The sequence below is a fragment of the Haliotis cracherodii genome, unplaced genomic scaffold (genome assembly GCF_022045235.1).
Source record: "Haliotis cracherodii isolate W230 unplaced genomic scaffold, xgHalCrac1.p SCAF_8, whole genome shotgun sequence".
NCBI lineage: Eukaryota > Metazoa > Mollusca > Gastropoda > Lepetellida > Haliotidae > Haliotis > Haliotis cracherodii.
This window is the reverse complement of record NW_027266341.1, coordinates 57,995,354-58,018,845: the sequence shown is the minus strand read 5'-3', so window position 1 is coordinate 58,018,845 and position 23,492 is coordinate 57,995,354. Positions and strand designations below refer to the sequence as shown.

The following is a 23,492-nucleotide window of genomic DNA, read 5'->3' as shown; positions in this document are numbered from 1 at the left end:
GTACTCGTTTATACGTAGCCCGAAGTAAGGCATGTCTAAGACGTTAACACTTTAGTGAAACCCACGAGCGCGGGTATGGTGCTAAAAAACCCATACTTGTCGTAAGAGGCGACTATGTTTGTCGTAAGGGGCGACTTACGGTCATGTCATTGTATCTCAATTGCGTGGATCGATGCTCATGATGTCAATCACTAGATTAATTACAGATCGCCGCCACACAGATGGAATATTCTATACTTGTAGGAGAGGTAAGGTTCAGCGTTTGATTTTGAGATGTGCATTTTCTGACAAAATATTATTTATTCTTCCTTCCGAGGACATTTTTGTGTGCGACCTATAACTTGAAAACTAGTGCAAAGATTCTTTTCAAACACTTTCTATACCAAAAGGAGACGTGCAGTGCGAAGTTTGATTTCAATATTTGAATTTGAATTACAGCCATATTTCTTTATTCACTTTAACATTTTTGCGACCTATACCTTGAGAACTACTACAAGGATTCTTTTTCAAATTTAAGGAAAATTTTCTATGCTAACAGGAAAGGGTCAGTGCAAAGTTTGATTTTTATATGTGTATTTTCTGAAAAAAACTCTTTTTAACCTTTTTACTTCTACATTTGTGCGACCTTTAACTTGAAAACTACTTCTTTATTTTCCAAATGGGGGTACAGTTTCTATACCAATAGGAGAGGTTCAGTGTAAAGTCCGATTTCGATAAGTGGATATTCTGAGAAAATATTGCTTTTTTTAAGTTGGAGTCGAGGTCGAGGGGATTAGTGAGCCATTTTGCCTTGTTCCTGTTGAACAAAGAATGACCACTCTCAACAAACGGCCGTCAGGATGTGGGAACCATATGTGTCTGGATCTGGCGTTGCAGGTTTACTGTGAACTCATACAATACATAACTACACCACTGCAGCCAGAGGTATTTCGAAGGCAGCGGAATGAGATTGTCTGTGAATGCAAGGTAGCAGTTCCGTGATTAACGGATTCAGACTTCTGACGTCCGTTGCAACACACGAGCAGGTGGCGTTAACACCAATGTGATATCGCCCTAGTAAACTTTGTCTTACACAGACGGGACCCGAGAGGGGAAGGGACCGAAATTCGGTCAGCAATGAACACCCACACACTCCCTTACATTTCTCACAAAACCCATCAGAAAGGATACTTGGAACTAACCCTTCCGTACCTTTGTGATTTTATTTGCATGCTACCTTGTTTTTATTGAAGCGGGTTCCTGTAGCACGCACGGCGTGAAGCCGCGCCTGAGGTAGAGATTGTTTGACTGATGTCTTGGGTTTCAACACGAGGCTTTTGCTGTTAGGGAATTCCACATTAGAGGGGAAAGAATGGAATTTCACTTGCGATAATAAAGTGTCCCTTGAACTTCGACCTACTTTTAGCATAATGACGTCGGCTTAAACGGTGATGATGTTTTGTACGACTGGTAGCATAATCATTACTGATAGTACAGTCTGATACTGGAGCGATGCATTCTTAGTCTGTTTCTGGGATTATCTTCGGCATTTGCGTAACACCCAGAGTTTTATCTTATTTTCCGTACCATTCCGCATCCGTTTTTGATAAAAAGGTAAGATTTTGAAGTTTTTAAAAAAATTGTTCCAGAATGGCGTCTTGCGTACACATAATCACAGTTTATTTCTGCAGCAGTAATATGCATATTTAGACCAGTGCATACTGCTTTTATCGCAATTTGTGTTGATGTTGATGACGGTAGAAATACTTAATAGACGCGTGAATGCACGTGCTAATCACTTGGTATGAGGACACATGAGATAACTGACAAAAACGAAAAAGGATTTGTCTGAAAGTAGTTGCCGATGTAATTGGAAAAAGGAACACCAACATGGTATCTGACTGCTATATCTGCTTAGTTTACAAATAGCTGAATTACTCATGGATTTGATAGGAATAAGCCCACAACACGGATAACCGAAATGATAGGTTTAACCTTGATAGGAATAGATGCACAAAATGCCACTCAATTGAGCCAAGGTTTTATTATCTTGGTTTATACGCGTAGTCTTCGGTTTGTTTACGGTGTACGTTTCATAAAATGCAGACATATAAAAAATGTTTATTCAACCTCTCTACACAAACAACACGTGAAGCAGCTCCTTTTGATAACCATACTCTGGCGTGGTTAACTGAGACTGTCAAATGCTCTTCCTGGAACATTTTTACGTACGCAAGGAAAAGGTAAGAAGAAAATAGTTGTATTATCCAGTTTTAGATATTTTATCTATCACATTATTAATCATATCATTATCGGTATTTTCGCTGTCATTGCAATCCTTCTACAGTACACTACGGTTATTACGAACTCAAAGTTTAGTTCGTTATAACCGTAGTTCATTATAAGCATACATACAGCCCCGGACGAAAAACAGTACATCTTCCCGAGGCAAGGGCGTTAACTGACTCTAAAAGTCTGAAACTGGATTTTAGATTCAGTTAACTTTCTTTCCTCGGGAAGATGAAAACAGTACATCATATCCGTCAGTTCGTTATAACCGTGTGCATTATAAACGTATTATCTGCATATTTACGTGCATGTTTATGAAAACATGTGTTAATCAGATTATTGGACTGGTGTCATTTGCCGTGCATTTGATTAACGGTCCGAACTATTTTGCAACATTTTTTGTGGAACGGTGTATGGTTTTCACAGTAATTGCCCATTTTAAGTTCCAGGGAGACGTAGATATATGACATCATGATTTCCTGTGTTTTCGTCATCGTGGTGTGTGCAGTCAGTCACGTGATGGGACAAGACAACATGTCTTGTGAGGCGCTGGTGGATACTACTAACGTGACCCACGGGTGAGTCTTTTTTTATTTGGGATTGAATGTTCTGTGCTTATTCTGGTTCAATATTTCGAACATAACTGTCAAATAACCAAACTTTAGAAACAAATGTTATATTTGGGATAACACTTTCTTAGTAAAGTACAGATTCTCGTACTTTTGGGGGGTTGAGTCCCGTCCGATTTTTGTGCTGGCGATTAGGTGCCTCACTCTGGCAGTGTGGGTTCGAATCCCAGGTCTGAACCCCAAAAGTACGAGAATCTGTACTTATCTAAGAAAGTGTTATCCCAAATATTACATTAGTTATATTTGACCACTTTCTAAATGGCATTGTGTATACAAAAGTTCAGGTTACCTTGTCATCAAATATTTGATTGCTCCCTTCTGCAAAACGTAGATGAAAAAAGGGGCCTGAAGTTAGCAGCGGGTTCGTTATTCAGACTTGGTAAAACAAATATCAGTCAAAAGATACGTATTTCCAGTAGGTTCGTTATTCGTTATTCGAATAACGAAAAACAAGTCAGCACCGGGTTCGTTATTCAAAGGCTGTATATTAAACAACTACAGTAATGTGGCCAATTACACTGAAACTCATTTAATATATACAGCAGATTCGTCTTACAACGTCCAAAAGCTGTTTAGTTTTTCAGTACTTTTGAATAACGAAAAACTAAACTGCAGCATTTTAGTTTTCAGTTCATGTCCAACAAATTGACAAATAGTAGTCTAGTTATGTTCAAGCAGTTTTTAGCTACTAAGTGCTGTCCAGCAACTGGAATCTAAACAGCACCACTCATCTTTTGTCAAAACACTATTCAGTCGGATTCTTTCCGGCAGTTTATGGATGAATAATAACGAACTAAAAGGGTATAGATCAAACTGTATTCAATTTATTTGTAGGCATGGGTTACAATACTACTTACACTCTTGTATGATAATTTTCATTACAGTTACATGTAGTGAGTTACCCAGACTGTATTTTCCATAAAAAGTCTTTCGCCAGATAGCAGTTCATTTTATAGGTACATTTGCTGTGGACAGAAAGTTATATACGTCACAATGCAAAACTGATGCATCTGACTGGTATAATACTAAATGTATCTACACAGACAACTTACACTAATGTTTACTGAACTCTACTGAACTATAATCTAAGTTTACTACACTATGCAAGTTGTTGTCTAGAACTGTGCAACGTGTCACCTATATGATGAATACAATCATGAGATCCATTCTAGATCAAAGTTACAAACCCAAACAAATCTAATGTCATAGTTTCAGACATTCGGAGAGTAGTAAGACATCTTACTGCAGCTGTGTGATATGTCATCAGTAGTAACTGACCAGTCATGTAATTCATGAAAACATAGATACATTGTAAGACTCTGTTGTTTTTTTTCTATAGTGGGTGATGAACATTTTTTTCTGTGGGAATGGATGTAGTGGGTGTGGTTGAAGAAAGCGATACAGTGGCAGGGTCTACGAGCAGAGGCCACACTCATTGTACAATCATATGTTCCTATGTTTGTTTATTTGTCCTAAAATACAGGCAATATTTAATGAGGGCTACTTCTGCAAAGGTTTTCCCACAATTTAAGTCTTTATTGTAAATAAGTACATAAATAAAAGTACCAGATTCTTTATTCCATTTATTTATATATTTTCTTCGACATGAACTGAATAACGAACCCGGTATTGGTTTGTTTTCCTTATTCAAAAGTACTGAATAGCTTAACAGTTGTTGGGAGATTGACCATAGACTATCTTATATTTAATAAAATTGTTTGACATAAACTAAATAACGAACCCGGTATTTGAACACACTCTTGTAGTTGTTTAATATACAGCTTTTGAATAATACGGTATCTTATATTTGTTATACCAAGTCTGAATAACGAACTCGTGCTGGTTTGTTTTTCGTTATTTAGAAGTACGGAATAACTAAACAGCTTTTGGATGGTGATGTAAGACGAACCTGCTGTCATATATGAAGGTCCGGGCTTAATTACCCACATGGGTACAATGTGTAAAAGCCCGTTTCTTGTGTCCCCCGCCTCGATATTCCTGGAAAAATGACTATAAACTGCTTAAACCCCATCTCATTTACTCACTATGTGGTAGAGTGTTTTTTTTTTTTTTTTTTTTGTTTAAACGCCGCACTCAGCAATATTCCAGCTATATGGTCTGTAAATAATCGAGTCTGGACCAGACAATCCAGTGATTGATATCATGAGCATCGATCCGCGAAATTGGGATCGATGACATGCATCAACCAAGTCAGCGAGCCTGACCACCCGATCCCGTTAGTCGCCTTTTACGACAAGCATAGTCACCTTTTATGGCAAGCATGGGTTGCTGAAGACCTATTTTTCTACCCCGGAATCTTCACGGGTCCTATGTGGTAGAGATACTGAGCTGACATTGGTATTTGAATTTGTAGATTCATCCTCTTGTTTAGTTCAACGTTGACGTCATATATACTCACCGCCAAAAGAAACGCGAATACGATACATGTTGGTTAATATATGAAGACTTACTCATATTCAGGAGATATTAGATGGGCACAGACGAATATACTTGTGACGTCATAGATCAATGACTCGAGCGGTATCATTTGTCTCGTGCAGGATTAGCGTGTAAAGTCTGGAAATCAGTTGCAGCATATCGTGATAAGAATAAAGTCACTATGTGGTAGGGGGCACGGGTGGCCCAGTTGTCGAAGGCGCCGCGATTCGCTGTGCAGAGTTGCGTCCCTTGGGCACGCCAGAAACCTATGATTGTGGGTTCCAATCCCGGTTCTCCCCGATTATGTTTCTAGGTTTGTCAGCACCATACCCGTGCTCGTTGGTTTCACCGAAGTGGTGAACGCCTTGGACCTGCATCACTTCGGGCTTTCCTCCCACATTAAGCTGACGCGTCGTGATATAACTGGAATACTGTTAAACGCGGCGTTGAAACCCAACAACTCACTTTATGGTAACACTTGATTGAAAGTCAGGTTTGTTATTATGTGGTACACATTGGAAACACCTCATCTTAACGTACATACCTCTTTATGTTTCTATGGTTCGCGTTGCTTTTGTCGGTGTGTGTATATATTCTGCCGTGCCCAAGGGACGCAACTCTGCACAGCGAATTGCGGCGTCTTAGACGACTGGGCCACCCCTTGCCCCCACATAATAAATGTAGACCGGCGCAGTGCTAAGTGCTACCTTGGACTTCCATACGACCAATACTACATGCAGTGTGACTTGGAAGCATGTAGCGCATGGGAGATTTCTTCTCAGCCTGAGTCGTTGCTAATACTACGTATACAAACCTCCGGTTTACCACTGACCAGTAAACAATGTTGGACGTGACCTTGAAATGTTAGGTGCCACCCTAAGTTGCCTAGACGGGCTTTCTATGAAAAAAACAATGCCACCGTGGAACCTCCATCTTTTGTTTGTGGTCTATTTCTATATCCCGAACGTCAATCTTAGTTTGATGCAAGGAACCTCTTGTCTATTCCAGAATAGCTCCTTTAAATACCCTTAATTTATCAGCACAACACATTGCTATTTGGTTTCACCAAATTGGTCAACGTCTACGACGTGGATGTGTAGGTCCAATTTCCGAGTCCTGTAATGGGATTCGAACAATGGACCTTTTGACGCCTTGTGGTAAGAGGCGACTAACAGGATCGGGTGGTCAGCTCGCTGACCAGATTGATGCATGTCTTCGTATCCCAATCGCATGGATAGATGCTCATGATGTTAGTCATTGGATTGTCTGGTCCAAACTCGATTATTTACAGACCGCCGTCATATAGCTGGAATATTGCGGCGTTAAACAACAAACGAACAAACAAACAAAACAAATCGCACTCGAGTCTCCTTATACTATCTGGCACCCGTGAAGACCCGGGGTAGAATAGGTCTTCAGCAACCCATGCTTGCAGTAAAAGGTGACTATTCTTGTCGAAACAGGCGACTAACGGGATCGGGTGGTCAGTTCGCTGACGTGGTTGATTGATAGCCCTATTGCGTGGACCGGTGTTCAAGATGTCAATCATTGGATTGTCTGATCCAGACTGGAATATTTACAGACTGTCGTCACATAGCAGGAATTTTGCTGAGCGCGGCGTTAAACAACAAACAAACAAAACAAGACTTAGAGATTTCCTTTCACATCAAATCTTAACTCTCTCATCTTTCAGGTCTCTGACCACCATCATGGCCAAACACGAGGCCGCACTGTTGCTGTTGCTTGGCTTCGGGGGATTCTCCATCCTCCTGGCTCTCCTCTACAACGCCATCAGAAAGTATGTCTTTCACGACGCCGACAACCTCGACACGACGTTCGACGCTGGTGGGAAAGTCAGCATGAGTTTGACGGCCGTGACTGTAGCCTCTCAGCTTCTGTGGCCTGGTGACTTATTACAGAGCACCACAGTAGCCATCAAGGTAAGTGTTCATCAATAATCACGTATATGCTTCAACTGCCTCCGTGGTCTAGTGGTAGAGCGTCAGCCCAGAGAGCGGAAGGTCCGGGGTTCGATCCTCGGCCGCGTCATACTAAAAGACGTTGAAAGATGGCACTTGTTGTTACCCCGTCTGCCGTTCCGCATTAAGGGGCTAAACAAGGATTGCTCGGCTCGGGGTCAGTATGTCTGAGTGGGGTATTCATGTTAAAGTGCGGCATGGTATCTCAGTGGGCTTGTACAAGCAGCCCAATACACACGTGCATGCACGTCGCTATATATGTGCAATTATCTTGGACGCCATTTTACCTTACCCCACTTAATGCTTATCAGGGTGTGAGTCTAGACGTTACGACTTTGATATACTTGTACACGTTTATAAGAAAACACACAACTTTAACCTCTGATTTATTGCATATAGCGACGTTTCGGTGTAGATTCTTACACCGTTATCAGGCTAAAGTGACTACAACCAAGTGAAGAGAGGTTTTTATACAGGATATTTTGTGATAAGAAGGGGATGCAGATTGAAAAAGCTTCTGTAGTACCACGAGGACGAGCACGTGGGGGGTACACGTCTCAGACCTTCATCACTTCGGGCTTCCCTCCCCCACCCCCCTCCCACACACACATCACACCATGATGTGACTGACAGTTATTACATTATTAAAGCAAACTCACTCCTTCCTCTTTAACATAATACGAATTAAGGCATCCATAAGGAAAATATATGGAACTAATCTGAATACAATTGCTCAATGGAATTTGAATTACATTTCTCCCTTTTTTTATATACTCTCAAAAAAATTAGGGATGCTCGGATGTAACTTAAAATTTACAAAATTGTAAGAGATGCTAGTTTCTAGTACAAGTTGAATGATAATAATGAAGGAATTGGGAACACGTTACACCCGGAAGTGACGTATAACAGTGGATGTTATAACGGCCATCGCCCTTGAAGGACGATAGGGGTAAGATGGGAAATTTCAAAGTTGACGTTTTTGGATCAGTGTTGAGTAATACCGCCACGATTTGTCCAACTTTCATTCACGGGACGAGGCATACCTCCCAAAGGCGATTTGAGGGGGTCTGTCCCAACTCCTCTGACAGCGCCTGGCCACGTTTAGCCAACGTGGTCGGCGGCATATGACGTTGACGTACACGTCTCCCTATCACGTCCCAGGCGTATTCAATAGGGAAAGGTCTTGGCTCATTGTTGGCCATGGCATTCTAGGGATGTTGTGCTGCTGGAGGTTGGCGTTGACGATTCTTGCACGGTTGACACGGGCGTTGTCGTCCAGTACGTCAAGACGTCGATCCAGACGCCTTGCAAAAAGGACAACAAAGGGTGCCAGTATATCTTACCGGTAGTGCTGTCCAGTGACCCTTCCTTGCACAATATGGAGTAGGGTTCGGTCAGTCATAATGATGCCACCACACACTATAACCGATGTACCGCCATATCTGTCATGAGGTCTCAGGTTGACATTGGCTTGACGTTCATTTCGACGTCGCCAGACCTGACCACTGTCAATGAGGTGCAAAGTGAATCGGGCCTTATCTGAATACATGACACGTGACTAGGGATGGTTACCCAGTTTTGACGCTGGTACACCATTGACTTATATTGGCAGTATGACGTTGTGTAAGGGGCGGCACAACACGTGGCCGTCGACCATTGAGATGAGCTGTAGACGTTTTCCCGCATCGTAGAACCTGGTTTCGGATCACTCGATCCTTTACTCTTTCCGTTGACCTGGGACACCCTGAACGGGGCCGATCGTATAATGGATTTGTTGGTACCTGTTCCAAAGTCTGTTAATTACAGATTGTAACACATTGAACGTATTGGCCTCTACACGCTGACGTCTGCCAGTTTCCCGCATGCCAATAGCCCGTAGAAGCTCCTGGGGTTGCAGACGCCGCGTCGCTGGTTCATGCACAAGTAATGAATTAATTCAAGTAATAAATCACAACTGTATGACAGATAAACAGAATCAATAAGACAGAAAGTAATAATGATCCACAGAGATAAATCTACCTTCCTTGAAAGTTTCAAAAGGAATGCACGTGTGTGGCGCTACTCCGTGAGGTACGTGCAAACTATAAGATGTGTGTTGGTGTTACGTTCCACAGACATACACGTTCTTGCATGGGATGTTTGCCATCAACACTTATCTTTGTTCTTATACTTGGTATTAACATTTATATTCCCTGATCCTCAACTTTCCACTGAAGAGCATTCACTTCGTTAGAATTAGAACTTTTAATATTGTGTATTTCCTTCCCTGAAAAGACCATCTCCGTGGTCTAATGGTAGAGAGTCCGCCCGGAGAGCGGAAAGTCTGGGGTTCGATCCCCAGTCGCGTCATACCAAAAGACCTTAAAAGATGGTACTTGTTGTTACCCTGTCTGGCGCTCGGCATTAAGGGGCTAAAACAAGGACTGGTCGGCTCGGAGTCAGTATACTGTGTCTGAGTAGGGTATTCATGTTAAACTGCGGCATGGTATCTCAGTGTGCTAGCACTATAAATCGGCATCAGCCCGGACTAGTACAAGCAGCCACACACACACACATACACGCGCATGCACGTCGCTATATAAGTGCAATAATCTTGGACGCGACGTTAAACCCCATTTTACCTCACCTCACCTTCCCCGAAAGAATGTCAGGTTTAAGTTGTTATAAGACCACGTTGGTATTTACAGAATGGTATTGCTGGCACCTTCTGGTATTCCGTGGGTGCGGTCACCAACATGATCCTGTTTCCCGTGCTCTCTGTCCATTTCAAGACAAGGGCTCCAGGAGCGAAAACATTCCTTCAGGTAAACAATATTAAAATAACGCACACATATTTCAGCGAAATGCCTTCATGCAGGAATAACGTTTTCATTTTTTGACACTTGGAAAACTGTCATGCGATGATAGTATAACATCTCTATATTTAAGAAATAAAAACGGGTGGGAGTTGTTTATCGTACAATAAAACACTGCAGGGAGAATAAACCATGAGGTGCGCAGCAGGGACAATAAACCACGAGTGCTGTATTTCCCTTCAGTGTTTTATTGTACGATAAACAACGACCACGAGTGTTTATTTCTTATATGGAATATCAACATTATGTACAGCCTATTTTATGATGTTTCCCGCATATTCTCACAATTCTTACGTCGACTATCTCTACCTTTTGTCCCAATACCGATTGCCATATCTCTCCCTCTTTGAACTCGATCGTTCGGCCATGCCCAGCTACCTATATGGGGAATAACTCACTAGACACTTCCCTCTAAAAATAACGTCGTCCAATTTACGACGTCATCAAGTGTCGAGCGCATCTCCAGAAATGACGTCATGATAGAACGATGTTTTATTGTGAAATGATAATCTAAGATTAATATAGCTACTGACTATTCCATATCCTACTTTCAGATTATCTACGCTCGGTTCGGGAAGCGAGCCCACATTGTGTATTGCTTCTTCGCACTGCTGACAAACTTCGTGGTGATGGTGTGCCTAATGGTGGCTGGCATCGCCACCTTTCAGTCCATGATAAATAATGCCTCTCCGGAATTCTGCGTCCTTCTCATGGCAACCCTCTTTGGTAGCTACTCCTTCGTCGGGGGCCTCGGGACGACCTTCTACGTCTCCTACTTCAACGCTGTGCTCATCTTCGTCATCCTTGTATTCTTCATCATCAACATATTCTACCTTGAGAATGCTGGCGACACGAGACTTCTTGGTAGCATGGAGGCCATATTTAAACAGGTCTCTTGTCAGGAAGGACCTGCTGGCAACGAGGGCCGCAGTTACCTAACGTTCTGGTCAGAAGGGGCTATCATATGGGGTATCCAAGGCGTGTTCGCTACGTCGTCCTTGACCTTTTGTGACCAGGCGTCTTGGCAAAGTCGTATTGCTGCCAAGCCAGTGCAAGGCGTGTTGGGGTTCTTCGCCGCAACGTACATCTGGTTCGCCATCCCTTCTTCTATTGGAACAAGCACTGGTCTCGCCTACCTCGCTCTCAGCTCCTCAAACTCATCATTCGCCCTACCCTCCTCCGTCATTGATGCAGGTATACAGTGGGGATGTTTCTAAAATATAGTCTCTTTTAAAATATCTGTAACAGCAGGCACTAGCTAGGATTTGTTAATCGAAACCTTTCGCAAGTCTAACACTATCGACGCCTCCTTTTAGAGCACAAAATTGATTCGTTCGTTTGTTAAACGCCGCACACAAAATAGTCCAACTATATGACGAGGATCTGTAAATAATCGAGTGTGGACCAGACAATCCAGTGATTGACATTTGGGATACGATGACATGCGTCAACCAAGTCAGCGAGCCTGACCACCCGATCCCGTTAGTCGCCTCTTACAAGCATAGTCGCCGCTTACGGCAAGCATGGGTTGCTGAAGACCTGTTCTTCCCCGGGTCGTCACGGGTCTGAAAGTAAGCATGTCCTGCACCACCGAAACACGACATAACGTTTTCTGAATTTACTTAAGATAAACTTGTTGCTGGACCACGGCTGTATGATGAAGTGTCTAGACTTACTAAAGGCTCCGTTTCGATTCGGAAAATAATTCTTCTTTTGTTTTAAGTCCGGCGCCGAACAACTGCTGTTATTACTAAGTTAAAATATAGCTTTGACTTAATAGTCAACTCATAACTATTTCGATGCAGTGTTTACTTAGTGGAATTATTTTCAATTGTAATACTGGAATCTTCGAAAAAAGATCGAAATGAAAATATATCAGACGATTCTTTAACCATGGTATGAATTATGACGAACTATTCTATGAATAGTTGAGGAAATCACGCATTTGACTGGAATAGACGTGTTATGTCACAGAAAGATCGTTGGGTTCAACCCAATTTAATGCTTTCGTGCTATAACCCTTATCACATTGCGACGAATAAGGATAAATCTCATTTCTATGGTTTTAATTATTGCAGCTTTATTCCACCTTCTCGAGATTTCAGTCAATAATGTGTTGTCCGTCATCCTGGATATAACCCTCCCCGATGTTGTAGGTCTGGTGACGCCGTTTATTGCACAGCAAGCCCTGGGTTATGGCGGCGGAGTCATGGTGTTAACGATGCTGACGATGGCCTTAATGTCGACGGGGTCGGGCGAGGTGATGGCGGTGTCGTCGATCATCGTTTATGACATCTATCAGACCCACATCAACCCCTACAGGTACAGAAGCACGGCGAAGATGGCTGTAGAGAGGATGGATGATGATTTGATGTGTGGGGTGGCGTTGTCGTTGTTGAGGGTGAGAGTGAAATATGGAAGAGTGAGTGAGTGAGTTGGGTTTAACGCCGCTTTTAACATTATTCCAGTCATATCACGGCGTGTCAGCTCAATGTGGGGGGAAAGCCCGAAGTGATGCAGGTCTCAGACGTTTACCACTTTGGTGAAACCCACGAGCACGGGTATGGTGCTTACAAACCTAGAAACATAATCGGGGCGAACCGGGATTCGAACCCACAATCATAGGTTTCTGGCGTGCCCAAGCGCAGGGCCTTAGGCATTGAGGGTAGGAGCTTGGGCCTGATATCAGATTTGGAGGTTTGGTGTCAGAACGTGTCTATGAAGGTTGAGATTTTGAATTTACGGTGTTAGGATTTAGGTATATGGTCAGCACATATACCAGAGGGAACTTAGGGCATTAAGGATTTGATCAGGCATATGATAATGATTACCAAGCTAGCTTGGATTTGGGGGTTGGGCTGTTGGATTTGGGACCCGATTTGAATTCTGATTATGGTTTGAGTGAACTGTGGCTCGGATTGTGGGTTGAAGCCTGTTTGTTGTGGTTGGGGCTGCGGATAACTGGCTGTTTCGAAGTGTGGTTGTGGCTGCTGATGACTGACTGTGTTTAGATGTGTGGCTGTGACTGGTGTTGTGGCTAGTTTCAGGGTGCTGGTTGTAGATGTGATTGTGATGTGGTTGTTGTTGCAAGAAGTAAGAGTACAGTACGTGGTCAAATGTAGATTAAGGAATGGCGTGACCCCGTGTTTAATGAATGTGTTTTAACACTCGATACCCACAGTGTAAGTGAGAATCCGAAGAAGTTGATGTTTTTTCATACTTTGATATAATCATACTATAAGACATTTACCACTCCCAACGTATCCGACGACGATATAGACTGTAATGTTTTTCAACAATGTTGTCATAAAGCCGGCAAGATGTGTGTCTTCTCGTGATTGGACTTTCCGCTGACGGAAGCGTTCATAAAATAATATGCCAACGCCTATTTTTCTCGCCTGCGTTGAGATTACTCTGTTGTGGTTCGTACAGTATTTTCATGCGCAGATGTGGATGTGGGTCAGGATGGATGTGTGGGTGCGGGTGTGGGTGTGGGTGTGGGTGTGGGTGTGGATGTGGGTGTGGGTATGGGTGTGGGTGTGGTTGTGGATGTGGATGTGGATGCGGGTGTGGATGCGGATGTGGGTCGGAATGGATATGTTGATGTGGGTGAGGATGGATGTGTGGATGTGGGTCAGGATGGATGTGTGGATGTGGGTGAGGATGGATGTGTGGATGTGGGTCAGGATGGATGTGGGTCAGGATGGATGTGTGGATGTTGGTCTGGATGGATGTGTGGATGTGGGTGAGGATGGATGTGTGGATGTGGATGTGGATGGATGTGTGGATGTGGGTGAGGATGGATGTGTGGATGTGGGTGAGGATGGATGTGTGGATGTGGGTGAGTATGGATGTGTGGATGTGGGTGAGGATGGATGTGTGGATGTGGATGAGGATGGATGTGTGGATGTGGGTGAGGATGGATGTGTGGATGTGGGTGAGGATGGATGTGTGGATGTTGGTCGGAATGGATGTGTGGATGTGGGTGAGTATGGATGTGTGGATGTGGATGAGGATGGATGTGTGGATGTGGGTGAGGATGGATGTGTGGATGTGGGTGAGGATGGATGTGTGGATGTGGGTCGGAATGGATGTGTGGATGTGGGTGAGTATGGATGTGTGGATGTGGGTTAGGATGGATGTGTGGATGTGGGTCGGGATGGATGTGTGGATGTGGGTTAGGATGGATGTTTGGATGTTGGTCGGGATGGATGTGTGGATGTGGGTTAGGATGGATGTGTGAATGTGGGTGAGTATGGATGTGTGGATGTGGGTCAGGATGGATGTGTGGATGTGGGTCAGGATGGATGTTTGGATGTTGGTCGGGATGGATGTGTGGATGTGGGTGAGGATGGATGTGTGGATGTGGGTGAGGATGGATGTGTGGATGTGGATGAGGATGGATGTGTGGATGTGGGTGAGGATGGATGTGTGGATGTGGGTGAGGATGGATGTGTGGATGTGGATGAGGATGGATGTGTGGATGTGGGTTAGGATGGATGTGTGGATGTGGGTTAGGATGAATGTGTGGATGTTGGTCAGGATGGATGTGTGGATGTGGGTTAGGATGGATGTGTGGATGTGGGTGAGGATGGATGTGTGGATGTGGGTTAGGATGGATGTGTGGATGTGGGTCAGGATGGATGTGTGGATGTGGGTCAGGATGGATGTGTGGATGTGGGTCAGGATGGATGTGTGGATGTGGGTTAGGATGGATGTGTGGATGTGGGTTAGGATGGATGTGTGGATGTGGATCAGGATGGATGTGTGGATGTGGATGTGGATGGATGTGTGGATGTGGATGTGGATCAGGATGGATGTGTGGATGTGGGTCGGAATGGATGTGTGGATGTGGGTTAGGATGGATGTGTGGATGTGGGTGTGGATCAGGATGGATGTGTGGATGTGGATGTGGATCAGGATGGATGTGTGGATGTGGGTCGGAATGGATGTGTGGATGTGGGTTAGGATGGATGTGTGGATGTGGGTGAGGATGAATGTGTGGATGTGGGTGAGGATGGATGTGTGGATGTGGATGAGGATGGATGTGTGGATGTGGGTGAGGATGGATGTGTGGATGTGGGTTAGGATGGATGTGTGGATGTGGGTGAGGATGGATGTGTGGATGTGGGTGAGGATGGATGTGTGGATGTGGGTTAGGATGGATGTGTGGATGTGGGTGAGGATGGATGTGTGGATGTGGGGTGAGGATGGATGTGTGGATGTGGGTGAGGATGGATGTGTGGATGTGGGTGAGGATGGATGTGTGGATGTGGGTGAGGATGGATGTGTGGATGTGGGTTAGGATGGATGTGTGGATGTGGGTAAGGATTGATGTGTGGATGTGGGTTAGGATAGATGTGTGGATGTAGATGTGGATGTTGGTCGGGATGGTTGTGTGGGTGTGGAATGTGGATGTTGGTCGGGATGGATGTGTGGATGTGGCCAGGATGGATGTGTGGAGTTATGTTGGCGGGGATAGATGTGGGGTTGTGGATATGGGGATGCGGATGTGGGTGGGATGGATGTGGGGGATACCGCTGGGGAGTGCTGTGAGGTTGTCGGAATGTGGATGTAGGTGGGGAGTGATGGACGTCCCAGCGGGAGTAGAGTGTGCGTGATGTCAATTATGATGGAGTTGTTGGTGGAGTTTGTTTTCGCTCACTTTTTAAACTATTTTAACCAAAGAATTTCAGACATAACGTAAAAGGCTCACTCACACAACCGTAGATAAATACTGAGAACACCCGTGCAGATACCAGGGTAGAAATCATATGCAGCTAATCTAAATCTAATGCTTGTCACAAGAGCCGAGTGACATTTGGGTAGGATGGTCTAGTGGTTAGAATAGGTCTTCAGCATCCCATGTTTGCTCTAACAGGCGACCATGCTTGTCGTAAGAGGCGACTAACGGGATCGGGTGGACAGGTTCGCTTACTTGGTAGATGCATGTCATCGTAACCCAAATGCGTGGATCGATGCTCATGATGTCAATCACTGGATTGTCTGGTCCAGACTCGGATTATTTACAGACCGCCATCATATAGCAGGAATATTGCTGAGAGCGACTCAAAACAACAAACAAACAAACAAACAAGCAAACAAACAAATTGGATTCGGTTTCGGTTTCAGATTCGGTTATTTACCGGCCTCCCCAGTATAGCTGGAATAATGATTGTGGCGTTACAGTCACCGAGAATAGAACCGTTATAAAGACAAATTGGAAGAGAATAAGCGTTGAGTTCTTCACTAGTGCGGAAGGTCGCAATCCCACCTGCTACAACCTGTGGTAATTGTGCTCGAGGCTTCCTACAGAATATTATCCACGTATAAATGAGGCCTTGGTGAATTTATTATCTGAAAATCAATAACTTCTGGGTTTGAAGCACACGTCACTTTGGGAAGCTAAAGGGGTATATATAATGTTGTTGACGACCAGTTTATCCATGGCAGACATAGCTGTGGAATATAATTGCATTAACGAGGATGTTTATAATGTATCTTTAAGATAAGTCTATGATAGACAAATCTAATGAATCAAACAAGAAAATATTTATTTCTTAAACGTCCCAATTCAATATTGATAAAAAAATAAAAAATCTATAAGTTGTTAATGAAGTTAATATGGTGATATTTACAGATGACATTAATTAATCAAACTTAAAGATATTTGGAGATTGGTACGTAATTGGTATGATTGATTTAAGTTCCATAAACCTTGTGGTTTTACAGAGGTGAGGTGAGGTGAGGTGAGGTGAGGTGAGGTGAGGTGAGGTGAAATGGTGTTTAACGTCGCGTCCAACATTGTTGGATTTATATAGTGACGTGTTCGTGCGTGCGTGCGTGCGTGCGTCCGTGCGTGTTTGTGTGTGCGTGTGTGTGTGTGTGTGTGTGTGCGTGTGCGTGTACGTGTACGTGTACTAGTCCGGACTAATGCCGATTTTATAGTGCTTACCTTGCCGCAGTTTAACATGAATACTCCACTCCGTATGCTGACTCCAAGCAGACCAGTCCTTGTGTTATCTATCTTATCCGAGACACATGCAGGGTGACGACAAGTACCATCTTTTAACGTGATTTTAAACTTTTGTCCTTGTTATTGATTGCGTGAAACATTATGACATGCGGCGTAAAATCTGACCGACAAGCAATCCAAATAAACAAAACAATGCTTTGCCAACTTAAAATACCAATCCTAGTAGGGCTGGGACGAGTCCAAATTTACTACCCGGGTACCCCCCCCATTACCCAACCTTAACCGGGTACCCGCTGTAGGTCTCAAGAGGTAGGTACAAACTGTCCGATTGGGAAAAGTTTGACCGTAGCTCTGGTAAAATGTGTTTAGATACATGTATAAAACGATCTTTTGTATACACTGAAGCTGACTGAAGTTTTATTTTTATTCAAACATTTAATAGTCAGAAGGAATGGGCGTAGTAGCGAGGGTGAACTACGAACATTAGTGACTTGTAGTTTAAACAGAGGGTTTTAGATATTTTTGGTCATTGAACAATATATCACGTGACAAACCACGGGTCCGGGTAGTCATGTGGGTACTCAGTACCCACCCGACCCGAGTACCCGAGTTACCCGTCCCAGCCCTAGATCCTAGAGAGTAACCTAGTTAAGTTGTGTCCAAAATAGAAAATATCGACCCGTGACTACTGACATTATCAAAATCATTTTTAAAACAAAATTAATGGTAACATCATTTTGTACCTCATTTAACCAAAAAATGTCCAGTGCACCGCGATCGTGTTCCTTCAATATGTCAGTGACCTCTATAGTAAAATAATTCACCGTTCACCTCTACCTACTAACCAAATTCATTTGGAAATGAGCAGACGGTAGTAATGAAGGTAATATATACCCTGTGTCATTAGGTAGCGGTACCCACTACACCGGCTTAGTGGCCCATAACTAACTAGGGGCTCTTGGTCATTATTTGGCTGGCGACTGTCCAGTCTTGCCGTGAATCTGACCAGCTGCTAAGTGTTGTTGCAGTGGAGCCTTAATAGGATGGGCATCAGGTGGTGAGACAGCCAGGCTGTTGAGTGGCGAGATGAAACGTGGCCAGGCATGCTAACCATACAATATCGGGCGCCATTCGTACCTTACGTGCTTTGTTTAGTCAAACAGGCGTATTTTTCTAATATACATTACAGGAAAATTAGGGGTTGTGAACATAATTTTTTTTATCACTTTGGTTGCGGTGTGTCTTGGTTTGTACCTCCTGAAATGTAGAGAGTTTGAGTGAGTGATATATTATTTATGATTTTTATATCCATACAGTCTTACATATTTACACACAATATTCATGATGAATATAGATACATAACATACAATAGTCCAAATATGATCTCTGTCCATTACTCTAACGGGTTCACCATTGTGATTTTCAAGATTACCTGTGTAGTACCGTTATACTATTTTGACGTCCACATGTGAAATACAAATATTTCAGGAATATGCGCGGACGCACGCACGCACACACAGACACTCACACATTCGTCCGGGCCGCTATGTAAGTCTTGATCCCGTTGAAATTTCCTCGAAACTTTTATAAACTGAAATACTATTCAAAGGGCGTTTATACACACTCATTTATACTACTCAAAAGAAGTTAGGGATCACCGATTCATTCATAATGGTAAAGTTAATGTCATGACATGATAGATTAACTATAATAATATGAAAGAATCATGTGATCCTTAACTTCTTTTGAATAGTATATTTTTAACGTTAAATTTTAGGGGAGTCTTGTGCGTATACATGTAGTTTCAATTTCGTGTATTTAGATGCCATATGTGTTTAAAATGAATCACGCAAAACAGCTATCCCAGTTATAGGAACTAAACACAAAAATGTTTAGATCTAAACATGTCTAGCATGTAGTAAGACGAGTTCTATGGATGAACAACTTCTTTATTACAATTAGTGCGACGTTTCGGTGTAGATCCTAAGACCTTTATCAAGCTTGATAAAGGTGTTAGGATCAACACCGAAACACCTTTATCAGGCTTGATAAAGGTGTTAGGATCTACACCGAAACGTCGCACTAATTGTAATAAAGAAGTTGTTCGTCCATAGAACACGTCTTACTTCATCACACCAACTTCTAAATGCCACTGAAAGAAGTTATGTCTAGCATGTGTTCAGTACTAATATGTTTCTTCAGAATTACACCTAAAATGATATATGTGTTACACCAAGCTATAATTTTTATAAATAGCCTGCGTAAGTATAATAGAAAAATATTAAAAAAATATTTGAATTGATTTGATGTTTATTCGGTATATAGCATAAATATGTAAATATAGTCTTGATTGGAAACATATAACTACAGCACAACACACACGCACGCGCGCACACACACACACACACACACACACACACACACATCTAATACCTGAACTAGTTCTAGAGATGAGGTATCCAACACGTCTCCTACGAAGCACAAACGTAAATGATGATCCCAGGGAAGTCCAATCTCAGCAGCGTCTTGTTAATTTGTGTGACATCGTACCAGGTACTCACAATATCGACCCTCGGTTTCTCAGCTCATGGTCTGATTGTCAATGTATACCACCTTGATATATCTATCACTGAGGGGGCTGTTTTTTTACGCCGTAATGTAACATAACATAGTTAAATCACGGCGTGGATCTAAAACCCCCAAAACATCGGATCCTGGCACGACAAAGGGACGCAAATTTGCATGACGAGTGACGACGGATTGACTCTATGTTTCAGAAAGGGACACACAAGAAACACGTGTCTTTTGTGTGGCAAAATGAAACCCTTACCAAATAATGCCACCAGTGAAAAGGACGAGCTGCAACCGTATTGCGAATGCACCCAAGCCGTGGACTGTCGTGACTGTGCACGTGACCAGAAGAACAATATTGAGAAGAAGAACCTGGGAGGTCAAAGGTTGTTCCAGTGTGATAAGCATGGTCAGTTCCGGAAGTACCAGGAGTCTCTGGTTCAGTTCAAGAGCTGGTGCATCTTGTGGGTAACGCTTGCCATCATTCCCCTGGGGCTGCTGGTGAACGTCGCGGGGTTCGATCTGAACTGGGTCATGATGGTGGGGTTCATCATCACCACGCCCTGTTTCCCGGGGTCCGTGCTGAGCATCGTGTGGGTGAAGACGTCGGCCATAGGAGCCACTGCAGGTGGGTAGCGACGTCGTAGTATAGGTTGTAGTAGCTGCCGTCGTAGTTATTGTAGTAGGAACAGTCGTAGTTGTTGCATGAAATGATGCAAGTGAAGACTTCTTCAAATAATATTCAGATTCGAATTGAAATCTAAACGTGGTCACCATGGCAACAGACACGCCCCTTTCCACTTCGAGCCGCGGGGGGCGTGGCTATAAGAGACCAAGATACTCAAAAATCAAGTTTGCTCGTAGCGATTTGTTACCTTCTTAAATAAAAACCCCATATAATTCTCACTCTCCTACAGTAAGTATATTAAAAATAAAATCACGAGAATGAAGAATATTTTTTTTATCTGGCTAAACATACACACGTAGTGCTTTGTTGTGTGCTGATCATATTGAGGGAATAAGGGTTCGCCATTGTGCCTGTTTGAAAAGACTATTTCTCCTTTACTGCAGGTGCCCTTTCCGGTTTGGTTGGAGGTCTCACAGCGCTCTTCTCAGTCGCATCCACCTTCGACGGCGGCCTCAGCAACTTCCTCGTCAACACGTCTCAAAACTACTCCGTCGTGGCAGGATCTAGCGCCAGCTTTGTCGTGTCACTTCTCGTCACCATTGTAGTATCTCTCATAACACACGAGATCTCGGACGAGACGGCCGAGATGACAGAGTGGCAGAAATTACGCGACATAGATAATCCTCTAAATCCTTGGGGAGAACATTTTAAGGAGGATTTCCCATCACTCAAAGGAGCAAGACCTTCGGTTAAACAACTAGACTCTGTTTTCAGGAAGGCCAAATTGACGGCCTATGTCGGAGGAGCTGTGAGTTTGACATTGTTCATTGTTATCCTGCCAAGTGTCATGTCGGCGCTTCACGTTCTGACGTCATCACAGTTCCGCGCTTACTTAATGACTCTGCAGTTTTGGTGTTTCCTCATGGCTGCCATTGTAGTTATAGTCGCTCCCATGGAAGAAGTGATATTGGTTGTTAAACACATACGCGGCAGGAAGGCAGCTGAAAATAAATCTTTATTAAACGGCGGCAACAGAAAAGCCGATGCTGAAGAACTAAGGGAGACAACCCTCCTCTGATTATATGGATATTGTAAAGCATATTGATAGGTAGTATCGTTATCTGTTTTATGCATCATTCAATATATATTGTTATGACTGTCTATAGTCAATTGTTGCTTGACAATGCACAATCACATTTTGTGTAATATGTAAGTGAGTCATTTTTTTAGTTTTAGGACTTAGTTTTGACGATGATAGCTTCATTGCATACTACTCAACGTTTGTTAGAGATAACCATTATAACTGAGAAGCATCTCATCACTGGTATGATGCTGTGATGGCGGTCGGAGTGTTTCGTGTGGATGATTGGCCAATGATATATCATGGCATGTACTGCGAAGAAGCAGAGGAGACAATTGAAAGAGACAGTTTCAAAATAAGTGATTAAACAATCAATTTCATATTTCAATAGAAGTGTGACTTTTTACACAATAAAATACATGTTGTGATTTCAAAATTATATTTTATATTTAAATATCATTAGGACAGCTGGGGTTACAAGAAATCTTTCCGAATTAGGGTCGTATCGGAAGTACCTGGATGGATCTCTTGAAATAGACCAAATTACTAGTTTCCAGTATGCAGTTACAAAGAATCTCCAAAATTACTTGGAACTTGGGACAACGTACACTGCGCACATTTCGGCTCTTAGGGGCGGTCGGGTAGCCTAGTGGTTAAAGCGTTCACTCGTCACGCCAAAGACGCGGGTTCGAATCCCGACATGGGTACAATGTCTGAAGCCCATTTCCGGTGTCCCCCGCAGTGATATTGCTGGAATATTGCTAAAAGCGGCGTAAAACCATACTCACTCTCTCACTTACTTCGGCTCTTACCTCAGTTACCATACTGTGAGAGGTTTTCGACATTGGTCTTGAAGTTTAAGGGGCAACTGATAAACAAATCACCGAAAATTTAGATTTATTTCATAACTTCAAATGCCTGTAAAGTCTTTATTAAACCTTCGACCTAAAAGGGCGGGTGTACAAAGTGTTATCAAGGTATTACGTCCTTCCTTCCTTCCGAGGACATTTTTGTGTGTGATCTCTAACTTGAAAACTACTACATGGATTCTATTTAAACTTGGTGAACACGTATACCATTAGGAGAGGTGGGGTGCGAATGATTTAATTTCAATATTTGGATTTTCTGAAAAAATAAGTTTTTGATTTAATTTTTTTACATAGACTTTCTTACTTAAACAGTTGTTTCTTTAAAATTACAACATACATTCTTTTCAAAGTTAGGGAACAATTTTCATAGAACCGTATTCGACGTAATAAGCGCCCAGGGCGCTCTCAAAATTAGAAATAGGGGGCTCTTTTTAGAATATTATTTTGATGGAAAAAAACAGAGTTACAGGATAAATTTCGTGGTTTATGCTGACAGCCTGAAATGTTTATATACGGCTGATATATGTTTCCAGAATTTAATTGCCCATAATTAAAAGTGGATATAACACACGAGTCTTGTGTACATTGATCAATGAGAAGGGGTGCTAATTGGGATTGTTCACTAGCTAATATGTTAGCAATTATCGCCGTGGGCGCTTATTACGTCGAAAACGGTAATAGAAGACGTGCAATGAAAAGTTTAAATGGGAATTGTGGATCTTCCAAGAAATATGAATTTTTACATGTTTTTGGACTTTTTTGTATGCGACTTATAACTTGAGGTCTAGCACATGGATTCTTTTCACCGGGGTTCGAGGTTCTATCTACACTAATAAGAGAGGTGCAGTGCAAAGTTTGATTTTGATCCCACAAATATTGTTTCATGATGGAAGTTTCTAATACATTTTGAGTGGTATATTTGAGGTTCAGAATAAGGCATGCCAGTAAAAGCGTGGTTCATCCAGATACCTGAGGTCAAGATGTCTGAAATAGGTTTGGATCTGTGTCATGATTTGTGACTCACCATAAGAAAAAAGGGACCTTTTTGTTGCTAGGATACAAATGTGCTGTGACGCCTAAAAAAAGACGTTTGAGGTCAGTTCACTTAAGCATAAATCGCCATGTATACGGTCTCTACAAAACATATCTGATTAGTTCGTAATGTAATAAAAATTATTTCAAAACATTTCAGCATAC

General features: G+C 42.7%; 1 protein-coding gene across 1 annotated transcript in view; it reads left to right on the top strand.

Moving 5' to 3' along the window:
• LOC139450332 (uncharacterized) overlaps positions 1 to 22,298 on the top strand; it is a 39,164-nt gene extending 16,866 nt beyond the window's left edge. The window contains exons 2-8 of the mRNA XM_071232011.1: positions 2,712 to 2,846; positions 7,030 to 7,276; positions 10,003 to 10,119; positions 10,725 to 11,364; positions 12,327 to 12,492; positions 19,924 to 20,345; positions 20,789 to 22,298. Of these exons, the coding sequence (XP_071088112.1) occupies positions 2,740 to 2,846; positions 7,030 to 7,276; positions 10,003 to 10,119; positions 10,725 to 11,364; positions 12,327 to 12,492; positions 19,924 to 20,345; positions 20,789 to 21,423 (2,334 nt within the window). The 5' untranslated portion in view covers positions 2,712 to 2,739 and the 3' untranslated portion in view covers positions 21,424 to 22,298. The remainder of the gene's footprint in view (positions 1 to 2,711; positions 2,847 to 7,029; positions 7,277 to 10,002; positions 10,120 to 10,724; positions 11,365 to 12,326; positions 12,493 to 19,923; positions 20,346 to 20,788) is intronic.
• The last annotated feature ends 1,194 nt before the right edge of the window (positions 22,299 to 23,492 follow it).